General features: G+C 41.8%; 2 protein-coding genes across 3 annotated transcripts; one reads left to right on the forward strand and one right to left on the reverse strand.

Moving 5' to 3' along the window:
• On the reverse strand, window positions 1-3,303 carry LOC114787949 (complement factor H-related protein 4-like). 2 transcript variants are annotated; one of them, XM_028975939.1, is made up of 7 exons: window positions 2,942-3,303; window positions 1,035-1,208; window positions 907-948; window positions 630-785; window positions 364-543; window positions 206-222; window positions 1-124 (listed from the first exon to the last, which is right to left on the reverse strand). In XM_028975939.1, the coding sequence occupies exons 2-7, from the start codon at window positions 1,114-1,116 to the stop codon at window positions 98-100; spliced, it is 504 nt and encodes a 167-aa protein (XP_028831772.1). In that variant the 5' UTR covers window positions 1,117-1,208; window positions 2,942-3,303; the 3' UTR covers window positions 1-97. The 2 variants fall into 2 exon arrangements, with proteins under 2 accessions (XP_028831772.1, XP_028831770.1); XM_028975937.1 differs by having other exon boundaries at window positions 1,460-3,303.
• Window positions 2,792-27,226, forward strand: kcnt2a (potassium channel, subfamily T, member 2a). Its single transcript, XM_028975931.1, has 29 exons — window positions 2,792-3,158; window positions 3,263-3,342; window positions 3,517-3,613; window positions 4,173-4,217; window positions 4,295-4,343; window positions 4,423-4,482; window positions 5,080-5,154; window positions 5,413-5,496; window positions 6,093-6,187; window positions 9,456-9,636; window positions 10,601-10,765; window positions 11,368-11,504; window positions 11,932-11,995; window positions 12,433-12,541; window positions 12,868-12,976; window positions 13,155-13,304; window positions 13,544-13,749; window positions 13,980-14,187; window positions 14,298-14,403; window positions 14,531-14,703; window positions 15,527-15,598; window positions 16,072-16,206; window positions 17,021-17,132; window positions 22,804-22,905; window positions 23,780-23,863; window positions 24,637-24,765; window positions 25,008-25,308; window positions 25,670-25,754; window positions 25,845-27,226. The coding sequence occupies exons 1-29, from the start codon at window positions 3,025-3,027 to the stop codon at window positions 25,960-25,962; spliced, it is 3,465 nt and encodes a 1,154-aa protein (XP_028831764.1). The 5' UTR covers window positions 2,792-3,024; the 3' UTR covers window positions 25,963-27,226.
• Window positions 27,227-27,890: the final 664 nt, after the last annotated feature.

Below are 27,890 nucleotides of genomic sequence, written 5' to 3' on the forward strand. Positions count from 1 at the left end.
CAGTGTTTAATCGCAGTGGATGTTGCAGACACACGACAGAGAACAGGGTAGACATTACATTTATTTCCTTAGAAAATGTTCTCTGGTTCCGTTGTTGTCATGACCATGAGGTGCTGTTCACCACCTAAAAAAGAAAAACACATCAGGAGTGAAGCTTTATCTCTGAGGTCAATAGAGAACCAGTAGACAGACTGTGATGACTCACCCATGGACGAAGGCCACCTATGTGGAAACAGAGATGTTTGTTAGATTGAAATATGTAGTTATTAACTGTGTCGTTCATATTGCTTCCCTGTTTTATTCATTGTTGTGCTGTTAGTATCAATCAGGTGTGTTTTATTCTGAACTCCGTAGAAAACTTACATCCTCTGAAGTGGACCTGTCCTCCATTGCATTGTCCACGAGCCCCTGCTTGACCTGATGGACCTCGGCTGTGCTGTTCATCTTCACAGCTTAAGAGTACAGTTGTGCCTTCTTCAAAAACGAGTGCAGACTGGAGAGTTTTTATGTGATCAATTTTCCCTTCCAACTTACAAAAATTTGCTGGAAAAAAAATCTATTTCATAATATAGAAGAGTCATAATATAGAAGATTGAGACAAACAAAACGAACACCTTGACCACACTCACACATGCAGATGGGAAGTTCACTCCACTGTCCACTATTGAGACAAGTCACATGACTTGGGCCCTGAAGTTTGTAAAAACTTTTGCACTCATATGTTATTGTAAGACTCTGAATATTGGCAATATATCCATTACCTATTGCAGGAGGATCGCCACATTCTTGACAAAGAAAAAAAGAACAAAGCATCTACTGCTGGGCATCAACACATTAACTTTGGTTTGAAATGGTATTTACCATATTTCAAATTAATCAGCAGATATGGCACAAGCCAAAACTCACCAAATGGTTTTGATGATGTCTTATGCTGTATTATCTCTTTAACTGTTAAATGATACAAGCCAATTCAGTATATGATGATTGAAAGAAGCCTACATGAAAAACACAGAATACACAGTTCACAAACTCACATGTGCATATCGGCAGGAAGATCCATTTTCCATTTTCACACCTTGCAGAAATGTTCAGTTCATAACCTGTTTCACAAACCATCTCCGCAGAATATACTTTATGATACCTTCCATCCTGGACAGGATTTTTTAGTTTAGTGTTAGGGATGTCTGGAGCAAAGCAGATGCTCTCATCTGGGCAGAGCAAAGTTGGATATAAAAATCATTAATTGCATCAATTAGGGCATGCCACAAAATGCTTTTCACAATCAGAAAGTCAGATGAAATAATGTACGTGTCTTTAGGTTTTGCAATATATATTAGTTTAGCTTTAAAATTTAAATAAGTCACAAAAAATTACATGGACTCTAAAACCTTCTACACATGAACTTCAAAAGAACAATTCACAACAAATTCACTGATTTTACAGACCAGTCCTTTCTTACCTTGTACAGTTCGATAAGGCCAGGAAGAAATCAACATTAGACCAATGAAGTAGCTTTTCATGTTCTTCATTTTTCTCCATTCAGCTGGAGATTTGTGTCTGTCCCAGCTATGTCTGAGTTTCATAGGAATTTCGAACTGTTCCAGTTAATAATTCTCACCACTGTCAACACATGCCTGCAGTCCAGCTCTTCATGAACATTATTTGACATCCAGCAAAATGCTGGAAAATGATGAATCTGATCCTTGATAATGAAATATCAGCCTATTTGTGACCAGTGAATGACTTTTATTACTATACTAACTTTCACGACAGTGTAATGTTACTGTTCCCACACCGAGGTTAAGAGGTGGTGCATCACATCGGCTCAATAATGTTTGCAATAAAAAGAATTTTGTTTTTTTGTCCATGCTTAAAGACTAAACAGCTGACAGGCCAAACATGGACATGTAGATAATTTACATTCTAGTGATGCGCCTACTGGTGGTGGGGCTGGTGAATTACAGGTGGCCTTGGGACTTTCTTGCCGGTGTGTTGCTCTGGTGTAAGGACGATCGGAAGAAAACCTAGTCTAGCTCAGTTTGTTTGATAGTTAGAGCGATATACTATTTCAGATTTCAGAGCAATAAAAGGCAATACATATTTTTATTGTCGATTGCACGGTTCACAGCTATCTGTGGAGCGTGTGAATGCAGGCAGTGGCGGAGCTGTGGGGTGGCTTCTTCACGCTTCACCCTGGCCCCCCAAAAATGAGTTTTATTATTTTAATAGTCCAAAAATCGACGGTTAGGTGTACAAATCTACATCTGAGTCGTATATCTTGTCAAGACCGATGATTTGACATATAGCACAATTTAAAAAAGAAAATATTTCTTTATGATTTATTATTATAGGACGCGCACACTGGAGCGCTATATACGAAAAAGTAGTACTTTATTGTGTGAGGTGCGCTATTGCTTTTATAATCCGAGTAGACGTGGCCGTAATAAAGATGTCCTAATTTAAAGAGCTTGTCCATCTTTGGCAACACGGCGAACCCCTGTTGCTCGTACCGTGGCGTGTGGTGCTCTGTGGCGCCCTCTGGCGTCATACCAGGAGACTCTGGCGTTACTGTAAATATTCCCATGCAGTGAAGTTATTATTATTATTATTGTACTTCACGGCCCCGTGGTGGTAAATTTAAGTAGCCTGATGTACCTTCCTCCCGTGGCCGAGTTCTCGCCTGGCAGTGTAACAAACACGACGATAAATGACGTGTCGTTCATGTAGCACAGATTAGATGAACGGGTGTGTGGGTCTGTTTAAAATAAGCTTCAAAAAGAGAATGTAATTTTAGAGCTCGGTTGAGAAAGTGGTCTAATTCTAATAAACAGGCTTCAATTTTCTTCCTTCGAATCCAAACATCCTATCTAAAACCATCTAAAACAACGCTAACAACGAACGCAACGATCTGATACCTGTTGCTGTTCTTGTTTTTACTCACGGATGCTAGGCTAACGTGCCAGTGCGTCACCAGGAAGGGAAGCCCGCCTGGAGAATCCTGGCTGGCGCGGTGATGAAGATGCGATGAAGGCGCAGACGTGGCCGGGCGCGGGCGACGCGGAGATGGATGATGCGGAGACCGAGGTTCCACCTCTTCCGCCCAGGTACAGGTTCAGGGACCTGCTGCTCGGGGACCAAACTTGGCAGAACGAGGACAGGTAGGTGTGAAGAGCAGCCTCATACCCTCATAAAATAAGACATATTGGAGGAGGAGGAGGAGGAGTGACATTAACTGCTTTGCATTTGCTGCGCCTTCTTTTAGGGTACAGGTTGAATTTTATGTCAACGAAAACACTTTCAAAGAGAGACTCAAACTGTTCTTCATCAAAAACCAAAGATCAAGTATGTGACAGCATGATTGCGCCTGTGTGTGTGTGTGTGTGTGTGTGTGTGTGTGTATATACATACAGACACAGTGCTGGGAACTGTAACATATTTAGTGTACAGCTAAACACATCATATTCTGTGCATTTTTTTTTGCCAGAAAATCCACACCAAACCTATTCATTCTCACAGGTCTTCGAATCCGTGTGTTCAACTTCTCTCTCAAGGTTTTGACCTGCATTTTATATATTTTCCGAGTGCTGAATGAACCAACTGATGGATATGCGGGGTAATTATATTTATATGTCGGAATTCTGTATCTGAGTAAAGGAAGCTATCTTCTGGTAATAAGATGTGTGATGGACATGTTTGACCCTGGTGTACCTGTCTGGTGATTCAGATGGGTCTGTACATTTGCATGTGGAAATGCTATAAACAGACCAAAAGTACATTGTATATTTAAATAAAAAGAAATTCATATTATATTATAATTGTATCTGCAATGAAAGATTGCATTTAAATGTGAAGGCATGTTACGTCTGTTCATCGTTGCACAAACGTGGCACCTCTGTCCGTGTTGAATCGGCATGCATTACGTGGACGTCTCTTGTGAAATCCAGTCTCCGTTAAGTGGACTAATTTTGTGGCTTTAGGAGTCAGATTCTACTTTCGATGAGTTCCCTAATGTGTGGGCGGGATAATGATGGAAAATGCAGAATGCTGTTCTCTTGAGTCTGGCAAGCCCCGGTGCTGTCCTTGATATTTCATCGTGAACTTTACTTGTTTCACTTATGTAATCTTCCCCAGTTCACCTCTCTGATTTCTGACACTCTTCTCTTTCTTCCAAGGAGTGTCTGCCATAATCAGAATTATACGGTATTCCAGATAAACTGGTGAGTCTGAGTGAAAACTCCTCATTTGAAATACAATTCTAACTTTTACAAGCATCAAACACACAATGTCTTTTTAGGGCGCTTATAATTTGTGTGAACAGAAGTTTTCATCTGTGGGCTTTACAGGTGACTAGTGCTGTTCCTTTTCTTATTATGAGGCCGGTATCAGTGCTTCTGAATGACTGAAAATGTTCTTGGCTTGTAGGTGTCTGTAGCAGCAATATGCTTCTTGGAAACTCTTCTACTGACCTACTTAAGTTACAAGGTGCGTATTGCATCTTCAGACAGTTTTCTGGATTTTTCTTTTCTACTCATTTTGTGTCAACTCAAAACTACTTTAGCTTGATGATGATTAAATATGTATTTCAGTAATAAGATTGAAAGTATACAGTACCACCAGAAATTACATTTTAGTGAGGAGTGGCTTCGGTCTGGCCTCTCTAATATAAATACCTTATTGGTGGTGTGAATACTTTTTTTCTGGGGCAGTGGTGGCCTAGCAGTTAAGGAAGTGGCCCCGTAATCAGAAAGTTGCCGGTTTGAATCCCGATCCGCCAAGGTGCCACTGAGGTGCCACTGAGAAAAGCACCGTCCCCACACACTGCTCCCCGGGCGCCTGTCATGGCTGCCCACTGCTCACTCAGGGTGATGGGTTAAATGCAGAGGACAAATTTCACTATGTGCACTGTGTGCTGTGCTGCTGTGTATCACATGTGACAATCACTTCACTTTCTTCTTCTTTCTTCTGGTGGAATTGTAATATCAAAATATCACAGTTTGCTGAAGCCTTTGTATAATAATGTGTGAAATGCACATAGCTATGCAAAGATTTTGAATGTTTTAAAATCTTTCATTTCTCCAGGGTAATATATGGGAACAGATTCTTCGTATCTCCTTCATCTTGGAGATGATAAACACGGTGCCCTTTCTGATCACCGTAAGTAAAATGCTCATCCAGCTACTTGAGAGTCAGTGGTGTTCCTTCAAGCATGTTCTCTCTGAGATTCTTCTCTGGATCTTCTGAATGATGAGACTCCTGAGATAGTGATACCTGTAGTCTCTGATTCTTTAAGTTGACATAGACAATATGAGTCATGCAGAAAAATATTCTAAATAAATTAAATAAAAATGTAAGAAGATATTTGTTGCAAAAGCTGTAAATCTGAAAATCTTTGTGGTAAATTGCTCTTTTTAGGTAATTTATTATCCACTTCGACAGCTTTTTATTCCTGTCTTTCTCAACTGCTGGCTGGCCAAACATGCCTTGGAAAACATGATTGTAAGTACATGATTTCAGTCCAAGAAACAACACCTCAGATTCAATCAGTCTGTAACACCATTTTAGGGTTTATAGTCCTACAAATGGCCACTGTAAAACTCTGATGCTGAAAAATGACATGTTTTTATTCTGGGTTACAAAATTCCCTGAGTAGCTGGTCATGGGTCATTTATGATTTTTTTACTATGGTTGCAGCAAAAACATCACCGCAAACTAATGATGGCACCCCTGACTGGGAGGGAGCCATTGCCACTATACTGCAGTTCTGTTACAGAATTTAATCGGTTTAATTTCAAGTTTAATCTACCAGGCTTTATCTCAAGTCTCCGATGGGCATCATGCTCCATCATCAACATGCTGCACGTCATCATGCGCCATCCTCCCACTCAGGACAGCGGGGGTTCTCAGGCTCCTTTAACCCGACTGGGATCATCATGCTCTAGGAAGGGCTGAATCATAGGGCTGAGCTTAATGATGCTTTTTTCCAACTGCCATGAAAAGTCAAACCAATCAGCAAAAGAAGCTGAGCAGAATATAGACTTCAGTTGATGACGCATTTATTTAATTCATTTTCAAGTTTACCTTGATCTTCCCAGAATGATCTTCACAGAGCCATTCAGCGGACCCAGTCGGCCATGTTCAACCAGGTTCTCATTCTTATATCCACCCTCCTCTGCCTCATCTTCACCTGGTGAGTGTTGCAGGTGCACTGAGCAAAATTTCCAAATTCATCTCTGAATTTATGCATGTGAAAACAGTCATTCCACAACTTAAAATGAATAGCTAGATAGAAAGAGCTAGATAGATAGAAGCAAAATTTACATTTTACTTGCTTATACTACCTGCAACACAAATATCAGTCAATCACAGACATATTTCACCCTTGGAAATGTGTGTTGCTGTGGAAGATCAATCATGTTGTGCAGCAGAGGAACAATTACCCTTTACTTATTGGAAGTAGAAAGTCTTTGCTTGTTGTCTTCAGAACATATTGTATTCACAGTGTGTGGCAGAGATCATTGTTATTAAAAAAAAAATTAAAAAAAATAAAAATAATTCTATCTTGGTTTTGGTGACACCCTTCCCCGTCATGTTGAGAAACTGTGAAAAGTGCTTATATCTTTAACAGCTGAGTCTGAATGGTCATTAATATGTTCAATATGTCATTGTACACATGTAGTGTTAGTGGAAATGACAATGTTCATTAATGTGTTTTTGGTCAAAGGACAAACCAATGCTAATTTGAATCTCTCTGAAAAGCAGCATCTTCCAACAACTGAGGGAATGAACGGAACTAATTTCGTAGAAAACTTCGTTTTAAAGCTATTGGAAGTCATAAATGTATGACTGGCAGATGTGAGTCCCGTTCTCTTCATTGCATTTAGTATTTCATTTCCGAATGAATTAGATCTAACTGGAACTGTGACTGGCTGACTAAAAGCACCATTAGCTTGTTGACTCAGATGCATCACTTCACATTTTATTTTACTCCAGCCCTCAGTGGATCAGTGGACAAAATGTGTTTAAGAACAGAACAGAAACCTGGACTAACTCTGAGGCCACAAGGACTGGGTTCTCCAGAAAAGGCAGGTGCAGATGTTTCTCAAAGTCATCGAAGGATCTTTAGCATGAAGAATTTCAAGTCTGCCACTTCATCAAATCCCAATGAAGGACTTGTTCCCATGTCTGGGATCCTTCAGATTTTGCAAACATCCTTTATTCTGAGATTTTATTTAGCTTCTATCTCTGTATCTAGAAGGTGGCATTGTGTTTTCTCGGAATGCAGGTGTCTTATCTATCCATGACCCAACTTGGAAGCACTCATCCTATCCAGGAAGGATATTTGACTTTGAGAAATATTTACATTTACAGCATTTGGCAGACGTTCTTAAAGAATTCTTAAAAATATCAATCATTGAAATCCCTTTGGTTCACTAGGGCTCGATCTGTAGATTCCATTCGCTACCAACTTTTTTAATATAGTGTACACAAGACCTCTTTTTGTCCAATATTTTCTAATCAGCAAGGTTTTTAGTGCTTGAAGATCTTTGTCACGACCAATGTGTGGGATGAACGATGGAAGCCAAGGGCATTGGGGAAAAAGGAAACAGTTTATTGTGATACAGGGAAAAAATTGAAAAAAAACAACACACAATCCTGTATGACACAAAGAGACAACACACTCGCACACAGCATTCTACAGTCTTTGGGGGCAACAAGTGAAGGCGGGAAACACCTCGGGAAATGTGTTGGAAGGCAGCTCTGTCCATCAATGGTGCAGCCTGGCGCTCAATCAGCATCAGCAGGGAGTGATCAGGACTCATTTATCAGTTGCCTCTGCACCCACTGAGTCCAGAGGTCCCTGGGTATCACAATCTTTAATAACTCAGCCAATCAAACATCTAATGGAAGGTCGTTCCACTACCTAGAAGCCAAGACAGAGAAGAGTCAAGATGAGAAATGGTGGTACCAGTCAAGCAGTGCTGGAGGATCCGAGAGATTGAGTCGCAGAATAAGGAGTGATGAGCGATCTGAGATAGGAGGGTGTTGACCCTTTCCTGGATTTGTAAGCAAGTATCAGTCTTTTGAATTTGATGCGAGCAGCTATGGGAAACCAGTGGAGGTAACACAGAAGTGTAGTGGTGTGTGAAAATTTGGGAACATGGAAAAAAAGTTGGGCTACTGAATTCTGGATCAGCTGAAGAGGTCAGGTAGCATTTAGAAGAAGAGAGCCAGTAGTGAGTTACAGTAGTCCAGTTTGGAGATGACCAGAGATTGGAGAAGTATCTGAGTAACCTGTGTTGGTAAAAATGGACGAATCCTCTTAATGTTGTAGCGAAGAATCGACATGAGCAAAAGAGATTAGAAATGTGAGATGATTTGGAGAGAGAATTGTCCATGGTTTCCCAAAGGTTGCATGCAGTGGCAGAGGTAGGAGATTGGAGAACTGTCCAGGGAGACTTTAAGGTCCTGTTGTGGGGAGGAATCAGCAGGGATGAATAGCAGTTCAGTTTTGCTGGCATTGGAACCAGATGTGCTGCCAGGATGAGATTTCAGACAGGCAAGCAGAGGTTTTGGTGGACACATCAAAATATTTTTACATTTACTGTTATTATAATCTTACACTATCTTATGCCAGGTCAACATGCAGTGATGATAAGAAATGTTCATAGTGCTATGCCTATAATGCAAATAATCCATGGGGCAGTTTATTCTGCAGAGTAGCCAAAGAAATAACAAAGACACAAATTTAATGTCTTCTTTCCCGTGGGCTGATGTATCTGAGCTGATTGCCTTGGGTTAATGGCTGCTAAGTGATCACAGTGCCACCATTAGCCTGGTCTGTAATGTGGGTCTGTCAGTGCTTAGTGTTTTATGTTTGTCGCATGGGAAAAGGTCTAACAAGGCTCTAATGATAATAATTCAGACCTCAATGGTTAATTAGTATTGTTGCAGCATGCCACTCAGATACACACACACACAATCCATTTAGGAGCCTTTATATTGAAGTGAACTATAATGTCCTTTGAGGTTTTAGGGCTTATTGAATGAGATGGAGGCCCTGGTACAAAAAAAAATACAATTGTAATGTAATTGTTTTTGTCTCAGAAAAAAATATCACTCAAGGCTGTTCTGTGTACTGATTAACCACCAGTTGTTGTCATAGTAGTGTTTTGCGTCTGGCTGTATTTATTCATTTCACTGTATTTTTTCTCACCATAGCAACAAATATGTCTACAATTAAGATGTACACAATCTTACATCTTAATCATTCTCAGATGAGAACTGCAGGTTCTGAGACTTTCAAACCTGCATGGATGTCCTCAGTCTGGAATATCAATGGACAGAGATTTGCCCTGTAACAGATGAAGATCCTGTGGTTGAATAGAAGCTGCATGCCCTGGTGCGCGCCGCAAATCATCCTGTTTGTTTTGTCTGGGACATGCTTTCCCCTGCAGCATCTGTGGAATTCAGCACCTGGAACGTGCCGGAAACAAGCTGACACTGTTTGACTCGCTTTACTTCTGCATCGTGACCTTCTCCACAGTGGGGTTTGGGGATGTCACTCCCAACATCTGGCCCTCTAGGCTGCTGGTTGTCATTATGATAATGGTGGCACTGGTTGTCATCCCCATGCAAGTGAGTTTCAAGTTCAAGTTCAAGTAACCTTTATTGTCATCTCTTCTATATATTGTGCAGATATACAGAGAGACGAGAAGACGTGGCTCCAGTTTACACAGTGCAACATAAAAGTAGACAACAAAAAAACAGAAAACAGATGCGTCACATGAAATACAATATCTAAATAAATAGGATACAGAATATACATTTTAGCTAAAAATGAAGTGTTAAAAAGTGACCAGTGATATATAAATGTTTAAAAATTTTCTAAAATTTCTGTGATTATCAATAGGGTGAAAAATGAACTAATCAGAATTCATTCTGAAGAATAAAGTCAAAACTATGTCAAAGACAGACTTAGATGGTGATTGACAGGGAGGTGATCTGGTAATTTATTTGATTAAATAAATGACAGGATGCATCTAAATCAATGGACTCAATAGTTCAGTTCGTCAACTACTTTACATTTGTAAAAAATATATATAATTAATGGCTGAACCACACGGTAAATTACATGGATGCAGCTGATTTCCATTTTGTGTGCACATCCAGACACATGATTCTACCATGTTTCACCAAAAGCCACGTGAAAATAATCTAAATGTGCATGCAAAAATGTGTCATCTTGAATTGACCCTTAAACTCCTTTACTGTCCATGTCCATCAATGAAAGCATTGCCTGTTGCTAGGATGAAGGTCCGACCCACACAGGAAGTAAACAAAACATATTAAATACACATTTAACAAAGTTATTCATATGTTCATTTTGACAGCTTTAATAACCAATAGAAAATGTAGTTTTATAAATTACATGATTTACACACAAGAATGTGCCTTTTGTCATTGTTTATCTACTTATTTTTTACAGTTCTGAACACACTAATTAATGGGTTTACAGTTTGACAGCGTCAGAATGAATCACCCCAGTAGCTTTTGACAGCATGTTAAAAAAAGTCCTCCTTCTGCCGCATGCACACGTCAGATCGAGCAGCTGGCGTACCTGTGGATGGAGCGTCAGAAATCAGGGGGAAACTACAGTCAACATCGAGCTGAGACAGAGCGCCATGTTGTGCTCTGCGTCAGCTCCCTTAAGACCGACCTGCTCATGGACTTCCTCAACGAGTTCTACGCCCACCCAAGACTACAGGTACATCTGGAGGATTTCTACCTTTTTTCCACATCCAAAACTGGTGCATCCATGATAGAACCTGACACTTTATATCTTCCTCAAAGGGGGAAAAATATTATTGCTTTCTTAATTTGAACAACGCAAGCTGAGCTGAGTGAAAGTGGACCAGTGACATCATTATTATTAAATTAGCTGTTTTTTTTGTCTGTGTGCTTACCTTTGCTAATTATAAGAACAATCTGGGCCTACAGGGCAACTCATGGTTAAGTGTCTTACTCAGGCACACAGTGGAAGTAAGTGGGGTTTTTAATCTTCATCCCTACAATCATCTGGTTCAGAGGCAGCCATTTAAGATCCTTTTAAGATTACTGTTGGATTTAAGTTCCCCTTTGATACTGCATCTCACCCTTAACTACATAGATTTTATCTATACAGTTTATCTTATCCTGTCTTCTTGGACATTTGCAGGGATGAGGTAAAACCCTCACTTGGGTCATAAATCACTAGGCAGCGCATATGCATGGAAGAGCAGGCTAATGTCCCCTAATAGTACCTGTTAGTCTGTGCCGGCCTGACATACTTCATTAATCATGTCCACCCTCTGTACCCCCATCTTCCAGGACCACTATGTCATTATCCTGTGCCCAACAGAGATGGATGCCCAGGTTCGCCGGGTTCTGCAGATCCCGCTGTGGTCTCAGAGGGTCATCTATCTCCAGGGCTCCGTCCTGAAAGACCAGGATCTCTTCCGTGCCAAGTCAGTGAGATTTCTTATTTATTCAGTAAAACCTAAGCTAATATTTTCTAAATTAACATTTAATGTTATATACTTTTTATATTGTTTAGAAATTAACAATAGTAATACCCTATATTAATCATGGTAATCCAATGTGTTTCAATCAACTGCTGTCCTCTTCAGGCTAATTTGTGAACTACATCAGAAATGGTCTGGTGTACTTTTCTCATAGAAACAAAAATACACACACTCTGTGAATTTGGTCAATCTACAATATCTATTTAATTAAATAAATAAAAAAATCAGAATATTAACTACCCATTATTACAACATTGCAGTACATGGTAGACACTATATACATATCTATATACACATACTGTATAATTAACTTTCTAGATTTAGTATTGTGTGCTGACTTTTGCTCTGCATTTGTATAATAAATCTACAGACTGGACAATGCTGAAGCCTGCTTCATCCTGAGCAGCCGCTGTGAGATGGATCGCACAGCCTCTGTAGGTAAACCCGGGAGTTGTGGCTGAAAATGTCAATGATGGCAATCAACCCCTCCCTGCTTTCATGGAATCCCTGCTTAATTGCGGAACTGTGCCCTTTGCTTCTGCGGTTCTGTTCTTTTCATGTAACATTTACATATTTAATGCAGACAGCAGAAATGGCCTTTCTGTTATTATTTTATTTTCATCTTGCTCTGTGCCTTGGCTTCCATTCCCACCCACACAAGTAGTAATGGGGATGGGATGATTTAACTTTAATACTTGAGTAGCGATGAGTCATGGCATAAATGTTCTTCTCTGCAGCTGAATGCCATTGTCTCTTTTATGACCTCTTTGTTAATGGTAGACCTTTCAAGCAAAACACGTTATCTAATCAAAATGCTTGGCTTTTATAATGCTGCATAGACACAAAGTTTGCTTTCCCTGTTTTACTCCAGGACCATCAAACCATACTGAGGGCCTGGGCAGTGAAGGATTTTGCCCCCAACTGCCCCCTATATGTGCAAATTCTTAAACCAGAGAATAAATTTCATGTGAAATTTGCAGGTATGAAATACATTTTTTGAAATATCTTGAAATATTAATAATCCATAAATTTAGCACAAAGCCATATAAAATCTAAAAACTTTGTATGCTTAGTTACACTGCTTGTGCAACATTTGATTTGCACATTCAGACAGTGCCATCTTGTGGTTCTTCCATACATGACACAGAATAAAAATTTGGAATGTCACCTATTCATTCATGCTGACATTCATTGATAATTGTAGGCAACATTTTCTAATTATTAAGATTGCCAAATAATTACTGCTTTTGCCATGGCTGGTGAAGATGACACATCAGTTGTCATCTTCTGCTCTTAATTCTTCTAGATCATGTGGTGTGTGAGGAGGAGTTTAAATTTGCCCTTCTGGCCCTCAACTGCATCTGCCCAGCAACATCGACTCTTATAACCCTTCTGGTCCACACCTCACAGGGCCTGTAAGAGCATTTTAACAATCATTCTTTTTAATGTACTGCAGTGAGTTTTTATGTATTCTATTCATTTGCTAATACTGATAGTTCATGACAATCAGTTGACAAAAAGACCCAAATAGAAAAAAATGGAAAAGAAACACATAGATTTCCATATTAAAATCCTTTTTTGCTTATCCCACAGGGAAGGACAGCAGTCTCCAGAAGAATGGCACCGGACCTATGGGAAGTTCTCAGGGAATGAGATTTACAACATTGTAATGAGGGACAGCACCTTCTTCTCTGAATATGAGGGGAAAAGCTTCACATACGCCTCTTTCCATGCACATAAGAAGTACGTTAACTGTCTCCACACAATGCTCAAATGCAAACATGAATAAATTTACAAGAAATTATTTAGCAGGAATATCTCATTTGGAAAGCTCTGACCTTTTAGAGATTCCTGCTCTGTGGGTGTTTCATATCCATGCACCTAGACACCTCTGTCCCTGAGTTAGTTAGAGATGCCAGAATATGATGATTAATTGAACTTTTCTTAACGCTTCTCACTGTCTCTTGCCTGAATGATCATAGGTATGGGGTGTGTCTGATTGGTGTGTGTCAGCGGGACAGCAAGAGCATTCGTCTGAACCCCGGGCCACAGTTCATCCTGAGCAGCACCGACACATGCTTCTACATCAACATCACCAAGGAGGAGAACTCCTGCCTTAAAGCCATGAAACAAGGCTCCCACTGCGGCAAGACCCGGCCACCTGTACAATCCATCATTGCCAGCATGAGTAAGAGATTTCAGTGTATTCACTCACTCGCTGTCAGGGAGCGCGTGCAAATGTGCTCCACATGTGTAACTATTGAAATATATCAACAAATTCTATTTCCATTTCTGAGTTAATATGTTACAAAGTAATTGTGGTCTTCAGGTCAATAAGTTGTTGGTTTTTTCCAAAGGAATACTCCACCTTGAATTTCACAGCAGATGTAAATCCATGTGTTGTCTGTGATTGATTAGGCACAGTAGCCATTGATTTGCAAGACACAAGCAGCAGACTCAGCTCTAGGGCTAACCTGCCACCAGAGCCCACCAAGACAGAAAGCCGGAGGCCAAGCATAGCGCCGGTGCTGGAGGTGGCAGATGCTGGCTCTCTGCACACAGACCTGTCCAGCGACCAGTCCGAGGATGAGGCTTTGCATTCCACTGATGACCTGTCTATGGAAGGGTAACATTAAGATTTGAACTGCTGAAATTATGTAAATGTTCACAAGGAGTAAGAACAAAATGAAAGTTATATTTTGTAATTTGTTAAATCTAACTTAATTTTACTGACAGATACATCAAGGGATACCCACCTAATCTCCCCTACATTGGCAGCTCCCCCACACACTGTCATTTATTGAAGGAGAAGGTCCCATATTGCTGTTTAAGACTTGAAAAGGTGAACTGTATCAAAAATGTAAAGGACTGTACATTGTATTTATAAATTAAATTGTGTGTGTCTTTATGTATACCCTGCATTGTAGTTACATTGTGCTTTCATTTCTATTCTATTCTGTTGTTTTTAGGGGTGCCAGCACAACTATTGTGAAGATGCGAAAGCATATAGCTTTAAAAACAAGTTGATAATCGTTTCTGCTGAGACGGCAGGAAATGGGCTCTACAACTTCATCGTCCCACTCAGAGCATCGTACCGACCAAAAAAAGACCTGAATCCCATTGTACTGCTCCTGGACAACCCGTAAACACACACTATTTTTCTCTGCTTGATTTGTGTCACTCTCTGGACTTTCTTTAGACAACAGTCTGCCATTCTATGCTTTCTTTTCCCCATTTAATATGTGAACATGTATCATTTTTGTCAAATGAATTTATAGCACATAGGACAAAAGTTTGCTCACTAATTTATGAATTTAATACATTAATGTTTTTCTGCATAAACAGGTAGCATCTGATATGCATATTTATGTACATTTGCATACAGTACAGGCCAAAAGTTTGGACACACCCTCTGATTTAATGTGTTTTCTTTATTTTCATGACCATTTACATTCGTAGATTCTCACTGAAGGCATCAAAACTATGAATGAACACGTGGAGTTATGTACTTAACAAAAAAAGGTGACTTTATATTCTAGTTTCTTCAAAATAGCCGCCCTTTGTTCTGATTACTGCTTTGCACACTCTTGGCATTCTCTCGATGAGCTTCAAGCGCTCGTCACCTGGTTTTCCAACAGTCTTGAAGGAGTTCCCAGAGGTGTTTAGCACTTGTTGGCCCCTTTGCCTTCACTCTGCGGTCCAGCTCACCCCAAACCATCTGGATTGGGTTCAGGTCCGGTGACTGTGGAGGCCAGGTCTCCACTTTTTGTTAAGTACATAACTCCACATGTGTTCATTCATAATTTTGATGCCTTCAGTGAGAATCTACCAATGTAAATGGTCATGAAAATAAAGAAAACACATGAGAATGAGAAGGTGTCCAAATCTTTGGCCTGCATTGTATATACTTTTGTTCATGTATGTATTTTGGCTGTATGTTTTTATTCTTTTGTTATTATTTCTAGGCCTGACACAAATTTCCTTGAAACCATCTGCTGGTTCCCCATGGTTTACTACATGGTTGGCTCGATAGATAAGTAGGTTGCAACAGCATTTATCAGTTTCATTAATGTACCTGATCATCTCAGTAATTGGTATAAATTTACTTTCTATACCTAATCTGAAAACAACTTTTTAGAAAACCATTGCAGTCCATCCATTCATCAAAGAATCCATGGGGAAATGTAATTTCTGAACAGATAAATTATGCTTGTAGTTCTAGAAATTGACAGGCAGTGAAATGTTTTGCATGGTTTTGGATGATGTGACGGGAAATGGTGGCAATGTACCAGCCATGCCATTTACTAAATTAAAGCTTTGACTCCTACCTTATCACCACAGTGCATGCACGCTTAAAGGGGAACAGACATACATATTTTGTGAATAGCCCAATCAAGAAAAAAAATGCTGGCTACAAAACATTCCTGATCCCAATTCCTTTTTCAAGCTCTCGGCTCCTGGCGTGTTTTATCTCGCTCCACAGCAGCTCTCTCTCTCATTTTTTGTGTAGCCTTGATGACCTCCTGCGCTGTGGAGTCTCGTTCGCTGCCAACATGGTGGTGGTTGACAAAGAGAGCACCATGTGTGCTGAGGAAGACTACATGGCCGATTCCAAAACCATCGTGAACGTTCAAACCCTGTTCAGGTGAGAGACTTGCCTCACTGTCCCACCAGCTTGATAAATGAATGCTGAACAGCAAATGAACATGTGCTGTGCCTGAATATTAAGATGGGGAATGGAAAACTTGAAGTCCTCTGTTTCATGGGAAAGAATCTTTTGTGGAATGAGTGTGTAGCGCATTCAGTCCAGCCATAGAAGCTCAGTGTAGACTCTGAGCAGCAGATGGCAATGTTGTTGTGCATCCAAACAAGATTCTTATCTTGTTCATATTTATACTTTCCATACAGAATTTGCATGTATCAGTATTATGTGTGCTGAATGCATTAATGATTCAGGTGAGTAATTAGCTTATTAACTAGTAATTACACAGTGCAGCTCTTAAAGAGTCAACGTTTTTCCTAAAATCCATGCAGTATGACCAAAATTAATTTATTAAATTAACACAAAAGTTGATAATCTTGTTTCGTTATGTCCCTGCAGTCATACTACATTTGTAATGCCAAGAGAGGTGTGTGTGTGTGTGTGTGTGTGTCCATGCTGTAATGATGTGCCTGGGTACACTTGGCTGTTTGTGTTCCAAATCCCAGTGGTCTCCCAGGCTGTGAGTAGCATTGTCCACCAGCTTCACTCCAGCTCCTTCAAGTCAGTAATTAAGTAGATATCTGTGTGTGTTGTGTTTTGTGTGTGTGTGTGCGCGTGCAGCAAAATAAAACAGAGACATCAAAACCCCTTAGACACTGAAGATACTGGTTATCCATCTTAAAATAAATAAACCCAAGCTTGTTGTGGATTATCGGTCTTTTCCCATTTTTCATTATTTCCCTCCTGTCTCCTGTAGGTTGTTTTCGAGCCTCAGCATCATCACTGAGCTCACACACCCTGCCAATATGAGGTTCATGCAGTTCAGGGCTAAAGACTGTTACTCACTGGCTCTCTCCAAACAGGAGAAGGTAAAAAGTGTGCTGTTTCTCATTGTGAAAAGATTCTGGCATCATAGCCATGGTTAAAATCTTATTAATACAAGATACAAGTGTTCATAGAGTAAGGATTCTGTCAATATTTAAAATGTATGTCCTTGTTTTTCTGTGGCTGTAGCCATCCGCTCTGTTCTGTGAAGCTTTAGAAGCATTTTTTTTAATATCCACATTTACCTATATAAAATAATCTTTAATTGTTATTGCAATATTACAATAATAATCGTGGTCGTCTTCCTCCGCTTATCCGGGTCTGGGTCCGGGTCCGCCTCCTGCCAGCAGGACATACCCGAAACACCTCCCCAGGGTGTGCCCGGCCACCCTACGGAGGAAACTCATTTCGGCCGCTTGTATCCGCGATCTTGTTCTTTTGGTCATTACCCAAAGTTCATGACCATAGGTGAGGATTGGGACGTAGATTGACCGGTACATTGAGAGCCTTGCTTTTTGGCTCAGCTCCCTCTTCACCTGTCACGTCCCTGTGGGCATGACGCGGCGGGTGCACAGAGAGGAGGGCAGAGAGTGACGAGGAATGAAGGACGCGATCACCTGACATCACGAAACAGGGGTTTTATAGTGAAATCACAGGACAGGGGAAGACATCCGAGACGTTGACACTGGTGAACACGGAACATAACGTTAAAGACCCTGACCCACATTTGGACGGCACCTGATGCAGCCCCGCTGAGATCGGAGGAGCCGCGACTCGCCGGGAGGACGCCGCCAGCTTCCTTGTCCCTGGCCTTCCATGGCTTCTTGTTCAGCAGGGTCCCGACCCCTGCCTCTCAGTCCCGTGTATGGCGGCGTTGAAGGTGAGGAGCGGCCATTCAGCGGGGCGAGCCGGAGACTGACAGGGAGCGGCAGACGCATGCGGACGAGGTGCCGGTACCACACTGGCCCAAAGCCGTCCGCGCTGGAGAACCGCTGCTCGTCCATCTGGAATACCGGACCACTCATTCATTCATTTATCATTCCTCACAACTGTTAATCTCATCTTTTTCTTTGAATCGATTCCGTTCGATTCTTCTTGTCCACTCGAACCATTCAGACTCTGTGCTTGGACTTTCCTCCCTCCTTCATGGACTGCTTCGTCTGGCCCGCCAGGTGTCGTGCCATAGGAGGGGGATTCTGTCAGGATCCGGTCCGAAATGGGGTTTCATTGTTGTCATGTGAAATGTTGCCTAATCGTTTTCACCTGTGTTAATTGTATAAAGCTGCCCTGTTCGTTTCTGTTCGCCGTCAGGTCTTTAACATTATGTTCCGTGTTCACTAATGTCAACGTCTCGGATGTCTTCCCTGTTCTGTGATTCATCAGTAAACCCCTGTTTCGTGATGTCAGGTGAAAGCATCCTTCATTCCTCGTCACTCTTCGTCCTGCTCTCCGTCCACCTACCTCGTCATGCCCGCATGGACGTGACATCACCACGACACATCGGTTCAATGCCCCAATCCGCCTGTCAATCTCCTACTTCCTTATTCCCTCACTCATGAACAAGACCAAAAGATACTTAAACTCCTCCACTTGAGGCAGGACCTCTCTCCCAACCCAGAGTTGGCAAGCCACCCTTTTCCGGTCGAGAACCATGGTCTCATATTTGGAGGTGCTGATCCTCATTCCAGCCGCTTCACACTCGGCTGCGAACCTACCCAGCAAGAGCTGAAGGTCAGAGCCTGATGAAAAAAAAGTAGAGACGAGATTCTCCTGCCACCATACTCAACACCCTCCACACCATGGCTGAGCCTAGAAAAGCCCTCCCTTCCACACTCACCTCCAACCTGGAACACCTGGGACTCAGCTCATCTCTCTGTCAGTAGATCTCTAACTTCTTATCTGGGAGACCATAGGCAGTAAAGATGGGCAGACATGCCTCAGCCACCATCACTTTCAGCATTGGTGCCCCCAGGGCTGTGTTTTGAGCCCCCTGCTGTACTCTCTGTACACCTATGACTGTGCAGCCACTACAAACCACCATCATTAAGTTTGCTATCGACACTGTCATGGTGGGCCTGATCTCTGACAACGACAAGACGGCCTACCTGGAGGAGGTTGGAAATCTGGACAATTGGTGCCAGAGGAACAATCTCCACCTGAACGTCAGCAAGTCAAAGGAGTTGATAGTGGACTTTAGTACCAAGCAGGAGAGGACCTACCAGACCCCTGTCATCAACAGGAGCCCAGTGGAGAGAGTGGACAGCTTCCGATATAGTCCTGCGTTCACATCACAGATCAGCTGAATGCATCATTTGTACCAAGCGCCCTGACCTTCAATCAATCTACAGCAAGCACCCTGGACCAGGAACATAGTGAAGAACCTCAGCCACCCCAACAATGGACTGTTCTCTCTGCTGCGATCAGGGATGCGTTTCCACTCCCTGTCCAACACAAAGAGAATGAGGAGGAGCTTCTTCCTGCAGGCTATACGAGCTCTCAACAACAACAACACTACAACGGACAGAATTAGACTCTAGCACTTTCAATCACTTTTGGACTCAACCCCCCAGAATTTTGCACAAATTTTCTTTTCACTTTCACTTTACTTTACATTTGCATACCTTCACCCTACCTGTTACACATATTTTGCAATATTGAGGTCTTATAGAAGCTTGTATGACTGTGCACGTGACAAATACATTTTGAATTAGAATTCAAATTTGAACCCTTACCGGGAACAGGTCTGACTATGTGGACGAAGCTCATGCTCCTCTGGTACAGGGACTGAATGGCCCTTAACAAAAGGCCATCCACCCCATACTCCTGGAGCACCCCCCTTAGGGTGCCCCTGGGGACATGGGTCATAAGCCTTCTCCAAATGCCACAAAACACATGTGGATTGGTTGGGCAAACTCCCATGCCCCCTCCATCACCCTAGCAAGGGTAAAGAGTTGGGTCACAGTTCCACGGCCTGGACAAAAACCACAATTTCTCCTCCTTGTCACGGTCCATGGAACCAGAAAATGAGAGCATGAAGGCGGAGATGAGGAGCCCCGGTGCGGTGTGATGCAAGGAAGCAGGTAAGTTCCCTCCGACTTACTATGTGAACGCATTCAATTTAGTACAGGGCAGGACGAGAGGAAGGAGTTCAGGAGAGAGGATAGGATAAGCTCAGGAACGATCTTACTTTTCGACGAGGAGTAGAGCCGAGTCTTGTTGACGTGCGTCAATCAATGACTGAGCGGCTGGCAGTGGCCATCTTGCCAATCTATAGGGGTCACGTCCGGCCCACGTCCAGCCCCGGAGGCCCCCGACGGCCCCGGAGCAGAAGCATACGCTGCCGGTACTCAGTCACCAAGGAAGGGTCCAGGATGAAATGACTCGGGATCCAGGACCGCTCCTCCGTTCCGTAGCCAGTCCAGTGCACCAAATACTGGACCCACCGACCCCTGCGGCGAGAGTTGATGATGCGCTTGACCACGTAAGCCGGTCCCCCGTCGACGATATGTGGCGGCGGATCCCAAGCCAGCGAATGAACAGATGATCGGATGAATGGCTTCAGCTTGCTGACATGGAATACTGGATGGACATGGACAGTAGGAGGGAGCTGGAGATGGTAGGCCAGGGGATTTAGCCGGCTGGGGAATCCGAAATTGCCCAATGTACCGAGGGGACATTTCAAGATCCTGAGTGGACAGCCACACTCTCTGTCCCACTCGGAAGCGCCTGATGACCAGGAGAGATGAGGTTCAAGGAGAGACAGCCAGGGGAACCCGTGGTGGAGTGGTGATGTGATAATTGTGGTAATAAAAAACTGGCGAGGGAGTCGATCCAGAGCTGGAGAGCAACCGTATGGGGAGTGATGGGTCCCGAGAAAACGGGTCGACTGTCCACGGAGGTGATGGTGAGTGGACATGTGAGGGGTTCCATGGGGACGTGATGTGCTCTAACGAATTAGTGGTCTATGAAGTTTCCAGCCGCCCCGGAATCTACAAAGGCGGTGGTGGAGATTCCATTCCAGGACGGCTGGGAGAGTGAGTCGTGAGGTCGGCCTTGGAAAATGAGGAAGAAATGGCCCAGTTGATTGTGCCACTCCAATCAGCTGGGCGCCCCATTTCCTGCACGAATAGGGCAGTTTAAGTGGGTGTGTGAGGGGGAAGGGCAGTATGCCCCTGCGCCGTGTTCACTGCTTCATGCTCCCGGCACCCGGCAGCTACCTCATGTAAATGCTGCCTCAGTTGGCAAACCTCCTGTGTCAGACATTCGATGAAGTTCTCCTGGCGCGCTACCCGATCACATAAAGCAGCGAAATCAGAGGGATTCATAGTGGGCTCAGTCATTCTATCACGTTCCATGGAACCAGAACGTGAGCGCATGTAGGAGGAGATGAGGGACCCCAGTGCGGTGTGACGCAAGGAGGCAGGTAAGTTCCCTCCGACTTACTATGCGAACGCTAACCGGCATAAGCTGCAACACCACATGGATGTTGTTCTTCGCGTTACAGTACAAATTAGTATGGGACAGGACAAGAGGAAGGAGTTCAGGAGAGAGGATATGAGATCGTCAGGAACGGTCTTACTTTTAGATGAAGGAGTGGAGCCGAGTCTCTTGATGTGTGTCTATCAATCACTGAGCGGCTGGCAGTGGCCATCTTGCCAATTTATAGGAGTCACGTTACCTCGTTTCCGTGTTGCTCCCAGTCACATGGATGGAATCATGTGACACTCTTCAATCTGAGATTCAACTATCTACTGGACCCTCCTCCAGTACCTTGGAGTAGACCTTTCAAGGGAGGCTGAGGAGTGTGATCCCCCTGTAGCTGGAACACACGCTCATGGGCCCCAACCCCAGGCCTGGCTCCAGGGTGGGACCCCGGAAACCCTCCGGACCGGTTACATAGACTCTTTGTTGTTCCGTCCATGAAAGATCTTCTGAACCGTTCTTTGATTCCTCTTTTACATAAGACCAATTTGTAATGAGAGACCCTACCCCACCAAGTGCCCCAGACAACATAGCTCCTAGGATCATTAGGGCTCTCAAACTCCTCCACCACGATAAGGAGGAGTACAATAATAATATTTAATAAAAATTGTATTATTAGTGAATAGGTTTTTTAAAATCGGTTCTTTAATATATTTAAATGTATTATTATTAATACACAATTGTTAATATTATATTCTTTTATAATATTTTTTTACTTTTTAAATGGAAATACGTCTGTTCATGATGCCTGTCCTTGGTTATAACTTATTTAGCAGCTGTAAGAATAACTGGGTGCACCAGATGGTTTTACATATTCAAATGCTGCACAGGACAGACTTAAATAGTCTGAATATTTCCTTAGCTGGTCATCTATTTATATATGTGTTAGGGCTGCACGGTGTAAACGGTATATGATATAAATTTGGCCAATAGGAGAGATTTTGATTACACTGGCCTATCGCAGAAATACCTAGAATTGCAGAAATGACGAAGTCGCATCACCCCAATTTGGGGTGAGAGCACAGAGCACACGCCGGGTTTCTGCATATCTTTAAAAAGTCCCAAGTTTAATTTCCTAAAAAAATGCCTTAAATATCATTTAAAATGACTAGTTATTCGCTAGGGTTTAAATGTCTGCGAACCCAATATGCTGTGTATCACAATGACAATCACTTCACTTTCATTTAATATGGGTGTTATATTTGACTAATACATGTTTCTTGTACTGAGCAGAAAGAGAAGGAGAAAGGCTCTAACCTGGCCTTCATGTTCAGACTGCCCTTTGCTGCTGGGAAGGTGTTCAGTATTGGAATGCTGGATACCCTCCTCTACCAGGTGATGAAGCCACTTTGGCATATATACATTATGACAGATGTTGTGAATATCACTGATTGTACCCAACACTGGGTGGGACATACTGTAATGCAACAAGTAAATAAGTTCCAGTATAAAGATTTTAATTTGTTCTGATAGATATGTGTCAGAACTCACAGTGCTTTACATAAAGCATTTAAGAAGATGTATTGACGTAACATGATGCTCCTCATAAGTATCACTTGATTTAAACGGGAAGACAGCAGGTGATTCCTGTCCTAATGAATCAACTCAGACCAGGGAATCCTTGCTCGGTCATTGAGTCTTGTTTCTGTCCTAACTCAACGTGACGCTTCACTTTCTATCAAGTAAGCCTGATCTTTTTCCTGTGTTTTTCACCATGCTTCGTACCATCTCACATCCTGCATTCCTGTTCGAACATCAATGTCAACTTGTGTTTGTATAATAACTTAGCGATACTCACCAACTCAACAACTGAGTTCACTATCGCGCATCGCCTACATTCCTGTTCATCTGCGGCAAATTCACTTTCGTACATGACAACTGATGGTCTGATGGATTTTTATGCATTTCTGCAAGCGTGTGTGACTTTGAGGTGTGAACTTCTAGAAATCAATCCAATCGTTCATCGGTTGGGATGAAAAAGGGATGTTATCTATGGAGAAACCACCTCACAATTTACAGGACTCAGTGGACTTGATGCCAGATACCAAAGTATACACTAAGTATACACTAAGTATACTAAGTGAAGTCTATGCCTCATCAGGTCAGGGGTGCTTGACAGCAAAATGGCTAGATTAAGCAGGTGGTAATGTAATGAATGTGTGTAGAATATACCAAAATGTGTTTTGATGTTTCTGATTTATAATTACAGTCTTTTGTCAAGGACTACATGGTAACCATAATCAGGCTGCTCCTAGGACTGGACACCACACCAGGATCCGGCTTCCTTTGTGCTGTTAGTTGTCAGTTTTATGTTCTTTACTTGAATAATTTTTAGTATAATGTGAATGTACATGCCACATTAAATGGCAGAAATCTTTATATAGACTCATGTTATAGTTTTTTATGCTAATAATTAAGAGTAGTAGCCAGAAATCTAGTATCTCAAATTAAACCAGGGTTACCTATATCTGTACAGTTAATACTTGGTAAGTTAAATTAAATTATGAAAACCGATTACCTTTTTTACCATGTTGAGATGTACATTTAAATAATAGATATACAGTGAAATACCGCAATATTTGGTTTGGTTATATTGTAAATATCTATATTTTTGTATACAAATTTAATCCACCAGATGGTACTTTTCTTTAGTGAGGTTGCAGAGAATCAGCATGCAACCACAACCCCCACTCCTGTAGATGGTGCTGTACAGCTGGCTACTTTGAATTACTGCTTGGCATTTCAGGCAGAGCGAAATCACAAAACATGACAGACCGATCACAGCATCTTGAATTACAGCTCTGTTTTATTGAATATCGCAATATGTAGAGTATCACAATATACTATGATATAATCGTATCGGATTGTGAGATCCTTGCAATACACAGCCCAATTGTGACCCATGTATCATGATTCATATTGTATTAATATGACTTTATTTAAAAACATATACTGAAATGGAAGCTGCATATGGCTGACATGGTAATTTCATACATGCATACTATATGATACCATCATAAAAATGAATTTTGTGTGTTTATGAGGCTGTCAACTCACTCCTTACAGATGAGGATCACGGAGGAGGACCTGTGGATCCAGACATATGGTAGGCTATACCAGAAACTGTGCTCATCTGTGGGGGACATTCCCATTGGGATCTACAGGACAGAAGTTCTGAAATCAGAACCATGCCAGGTGTTTCTCTCTCTCTCTCACGCACACACACACACACACACTAACACACACACATTTCCAAACAGATGGAGAAGTTTGATTTGGTTCATCTTGTTTGCAGTTGTGTACATTAGTGTTCTCAAAGGCTATTTTTATTCCACACAGAACCTCCATTGGTTTACTTTTATATTATTTATTCACATATCTATATTTTCTGTGGTATATCTACAGTTGTATGATTTGAACATTATTTTGTATTCCAGATGGAGCAGTCACAGTTCTCCGTGAACGTGGATGAGTTTGAGGAGGTGCAGGAGCCTAGCGGGAGGGATTTCCAACCTGGAGTCCAGAACACTGAGCCCTCTGATGTCCGTCCGCTTCTGCGCAGAAAAAGCATCCAGTGGGCCCGACGCCTGAGCCGCATGGGGCCACGGCATCTGACCCGTCACACCTACAAAGCTGGCCAACAGCGCACTGGACTCCATCCGCGCTCTGAGAGGCAAGAACTTGCAGAGCTGGTCAAGAACCGCATGAAAAACCTGGGACTTTCCTGTTCTGGAGTTGGTAAGGAATATGAAGAACCAAAACCGCAGCAAATATGTAAATATATTGAATACAATATATAGTATGCTCTAGACAATGCTGCTCATACCATTGGGTCCTTGATAAACCCCATGTGGCTAGACCAAACATATGGATGACATTGTCAGTTTAAATTATAGATTCATATATACAGGGCCTGCGTAATTTAATTTCAGCCTAATTTATTATTGCAGAAATGTGAAACAGAGGAATCAAATTCCTTACGGGGGCAGGCATTGAATAGATAGTGGAAGCAGTCGCACCAGTAAAGGGCAGCAGCCCACAAAGATAATGGAAAAGCTTAGGACGTCATTATCTGACCTGCATGTTCTCCTCCTTTTAGATGAAATGTGCGAGAGTCACACAAGTCACTCTTACGTTCTGATCAACCCATCAGCAGACACCAGACTGCAGCTTGATGACATTGTGTAAGTACGCAATTTAACATTCAATTAAAGCAAGCATATTAATCACTTATATGAATAAGTTGCAAAATAAGTATATTTATGTCTTTTCAGATATATAATTCGTGAATCCCCGCTATCGTTTGTCTCTAAAAATTCTGAGAGTCGGAAAAGCAGCTGTGGGAATAGCTCCAGTATAAATGACAACATAACATCAGAAAGTCCAGTCTGAGTTGGAAATATCTGTTTTTTAATATCGACATCCACATGTTTTTCTAATGTTGTGTCCCATACTTTCCCTGTACATGATATTTTAAGTGTGAAGTTCGGTATGTTACAATATTTGTTAAATACTTTAGTTGTGTCAACAGGATGGTCAGGTATACATCTCAGCCCTTTACTCTAAAGGAGCTCAATAACGTGAGCACGACTAGTGTGAGTTTTCCTGCAAATGCCTCAGTTATGATGATCGCATAGCATGACATTGGAATAAACTAAGAACAAACTGTTTGTTTTTTATTTATAAAAAATATTTAATGGCACTTTTCACAATAACACTTTTTAAATTGTATTTGCTTGTTTCATGGGTGTTGAAGAAGGATTGTTCTCTGCCAACATCTTTTTTTTATTGCACGATATCTGTGGCATCTCTGAAAATCGAACAGTCTCACTGCTTCACTCCACAGGCAGCAGGATTATTGAGTGGGTTCAGAACAGCCAGATGGCTCCAGAAATTCATTTAATTCAGATGGGCACACAGGTTAGAACCTGAAGACTTAGACGCTTTTCAATCATCACGATCCCTCTACTGGTTAACTTCCTGGTAATGGGACAATTTAGTTTTCATTGTGATTCAGTTTCACTTTTGAAAATAGAAATTCACTTTCATTTTCATGCCCAGCCATTTAATCATTTCAAAATTAATTTATATTTTTATGGTCTGCACAGTGGTACATTGTTAAGAGATTTGGCCTCACACCTCCAAGGTTGTGAGTTTAAATCCCGGCTCGTGCCTTGTGTGTGGAGCTTGCTTGCTCTCCCTGTGTTGGTGCAGGTCTCCTCTGAATTCTCTGGTTCCCTCACAACATCCCTAGTGTCTTGACAACTCTTAAGTTGTTCATAGATGTAAATGGTGTGTGTGGGCGGGTTGGTCACCACAATGGGTGAGTCCTTATCCTGTGCCCAGTGTCCTGGGATGGGCTCCGACAGCTGAAACCCTGTGTAACAGGACTAAGTGGTCCAGGATTGTGAGCAAATAAGGGCTGCACTGTACAGCTCTGGTTTAAAAATGAATCCATATGTGCAGCATTGGAGCTACTGCAGCCAACCCAAATTATGGAAAGTTACATACATTTAAATAAAATGTAAACTAAAAGACTGTAATATTCATACGAGCCAATATTGTATTCATGACATCAAGTAGATAACACTACATGTCTAAACTAGGAGATTGTAGACCTTTAGGCACTAAATGAGTATGAATGCAGATTAAATGAAAAGAGAACCACTCAGAAATTGATGTACACTATTTATGTGTATTATGTAATAAAAAAATTCATAAAGTCTTTTACAGTGTGTGAAGGTTTATAATGCTGTAGCTGCTCTACATACATATTTACACGCAGGAAAAAACAATCAATAAACAAAGCAAGTGTTGAAACTGACCAATTATTTGAGTAAAAAAAGGGGAAAATACATAATTAAAATACATGCATTAGTGTTTATATTCACATGAAATGATTTCCATATACATCCACTAATTCAGTGATAACAGTTGTTTAATAAGACTGCCGGAAGAAATTATGTAAATAAACAGTAAAGAGCATCCATCAGCTTGGTTTCATACATTTATGTATGGAGCCCCTGAATATTCATACAGATCAAGCGACAAATTGCCACCAGGCCTAAGAGCTTTAGAAGTGGCATGTAACTGCCTGTCCCTGCCCTCTCTGTGTCCCAGTGGTGTTATGAAGGCAGTTCGGACAGACAGGGGCATAGCAGAACCTTCTGTTGGCAAAATGTACCACTTTTCTTTACCGTTGGAGAACAATGGTAAAGAAAAAGTGATAGGGTAGTAGGTAAGGAAACAGACCCGTAATCGGAAGGTTGCTGGTTCAAATCCTGAACTGCCAAGCTACCACTGAGCAAAATATCGTCCCC

Source organism: Denticeps clupeoides, chromosome 4, assembly GCF_900700375.1.
Source record: "Denticeps clupeoides chromosome 4, fDenClu1.1, whole genome shotgun sequence".
NCBI lineage: Eukaryota > Metazoa > Chordata > Actinopteri > Clupeiformes > Denticipitidae > Denticeps > Denticeps clupeoides.

Coding starts and splice junctions, on each gene's coding strand:
- LOC114787949 (XM_028975937.1), bottom strand. CDS start 1,583: ATGAAACTCAGACATAGCTGGGACAGACACAAATCTCCAGCTGAATGG. Junction 786..906: donor GACATCATCAAAACCATTTG/GTGAGTTTTGGC, acceptor TTCTTTGTCAAG/AATGTGGCGATCCTCCTGCA. Junction 544..629: donor TGAACTTCCCATCTGCATGT/GTGAGTGTGGTC, acceptor TTTTTTTTCCAG/CAAATTTTTGTAAGTTGGAA.
- kcnt2a (XM_028975931.1), top strand. CDS start 3,025: ATGAAGGCGCAGACGTGGCCGGGCGCGGGCGACGCGGAGATGGATGAT. Junction 12,542..12,867: donor ATTTCATGTGAAATTTGCAG/GTATGAAATACA, acceptor TAATTCTTCTAG/ATCATGTGGTGTGTGAGGAG. Junction 23,864..24,636: donor GATCCGGCTTCCTTTGTGCT/GTTAGTTGTCAG, acceptor CACTCCTTACAG/ATGAGGATCACGGAGGAGGA.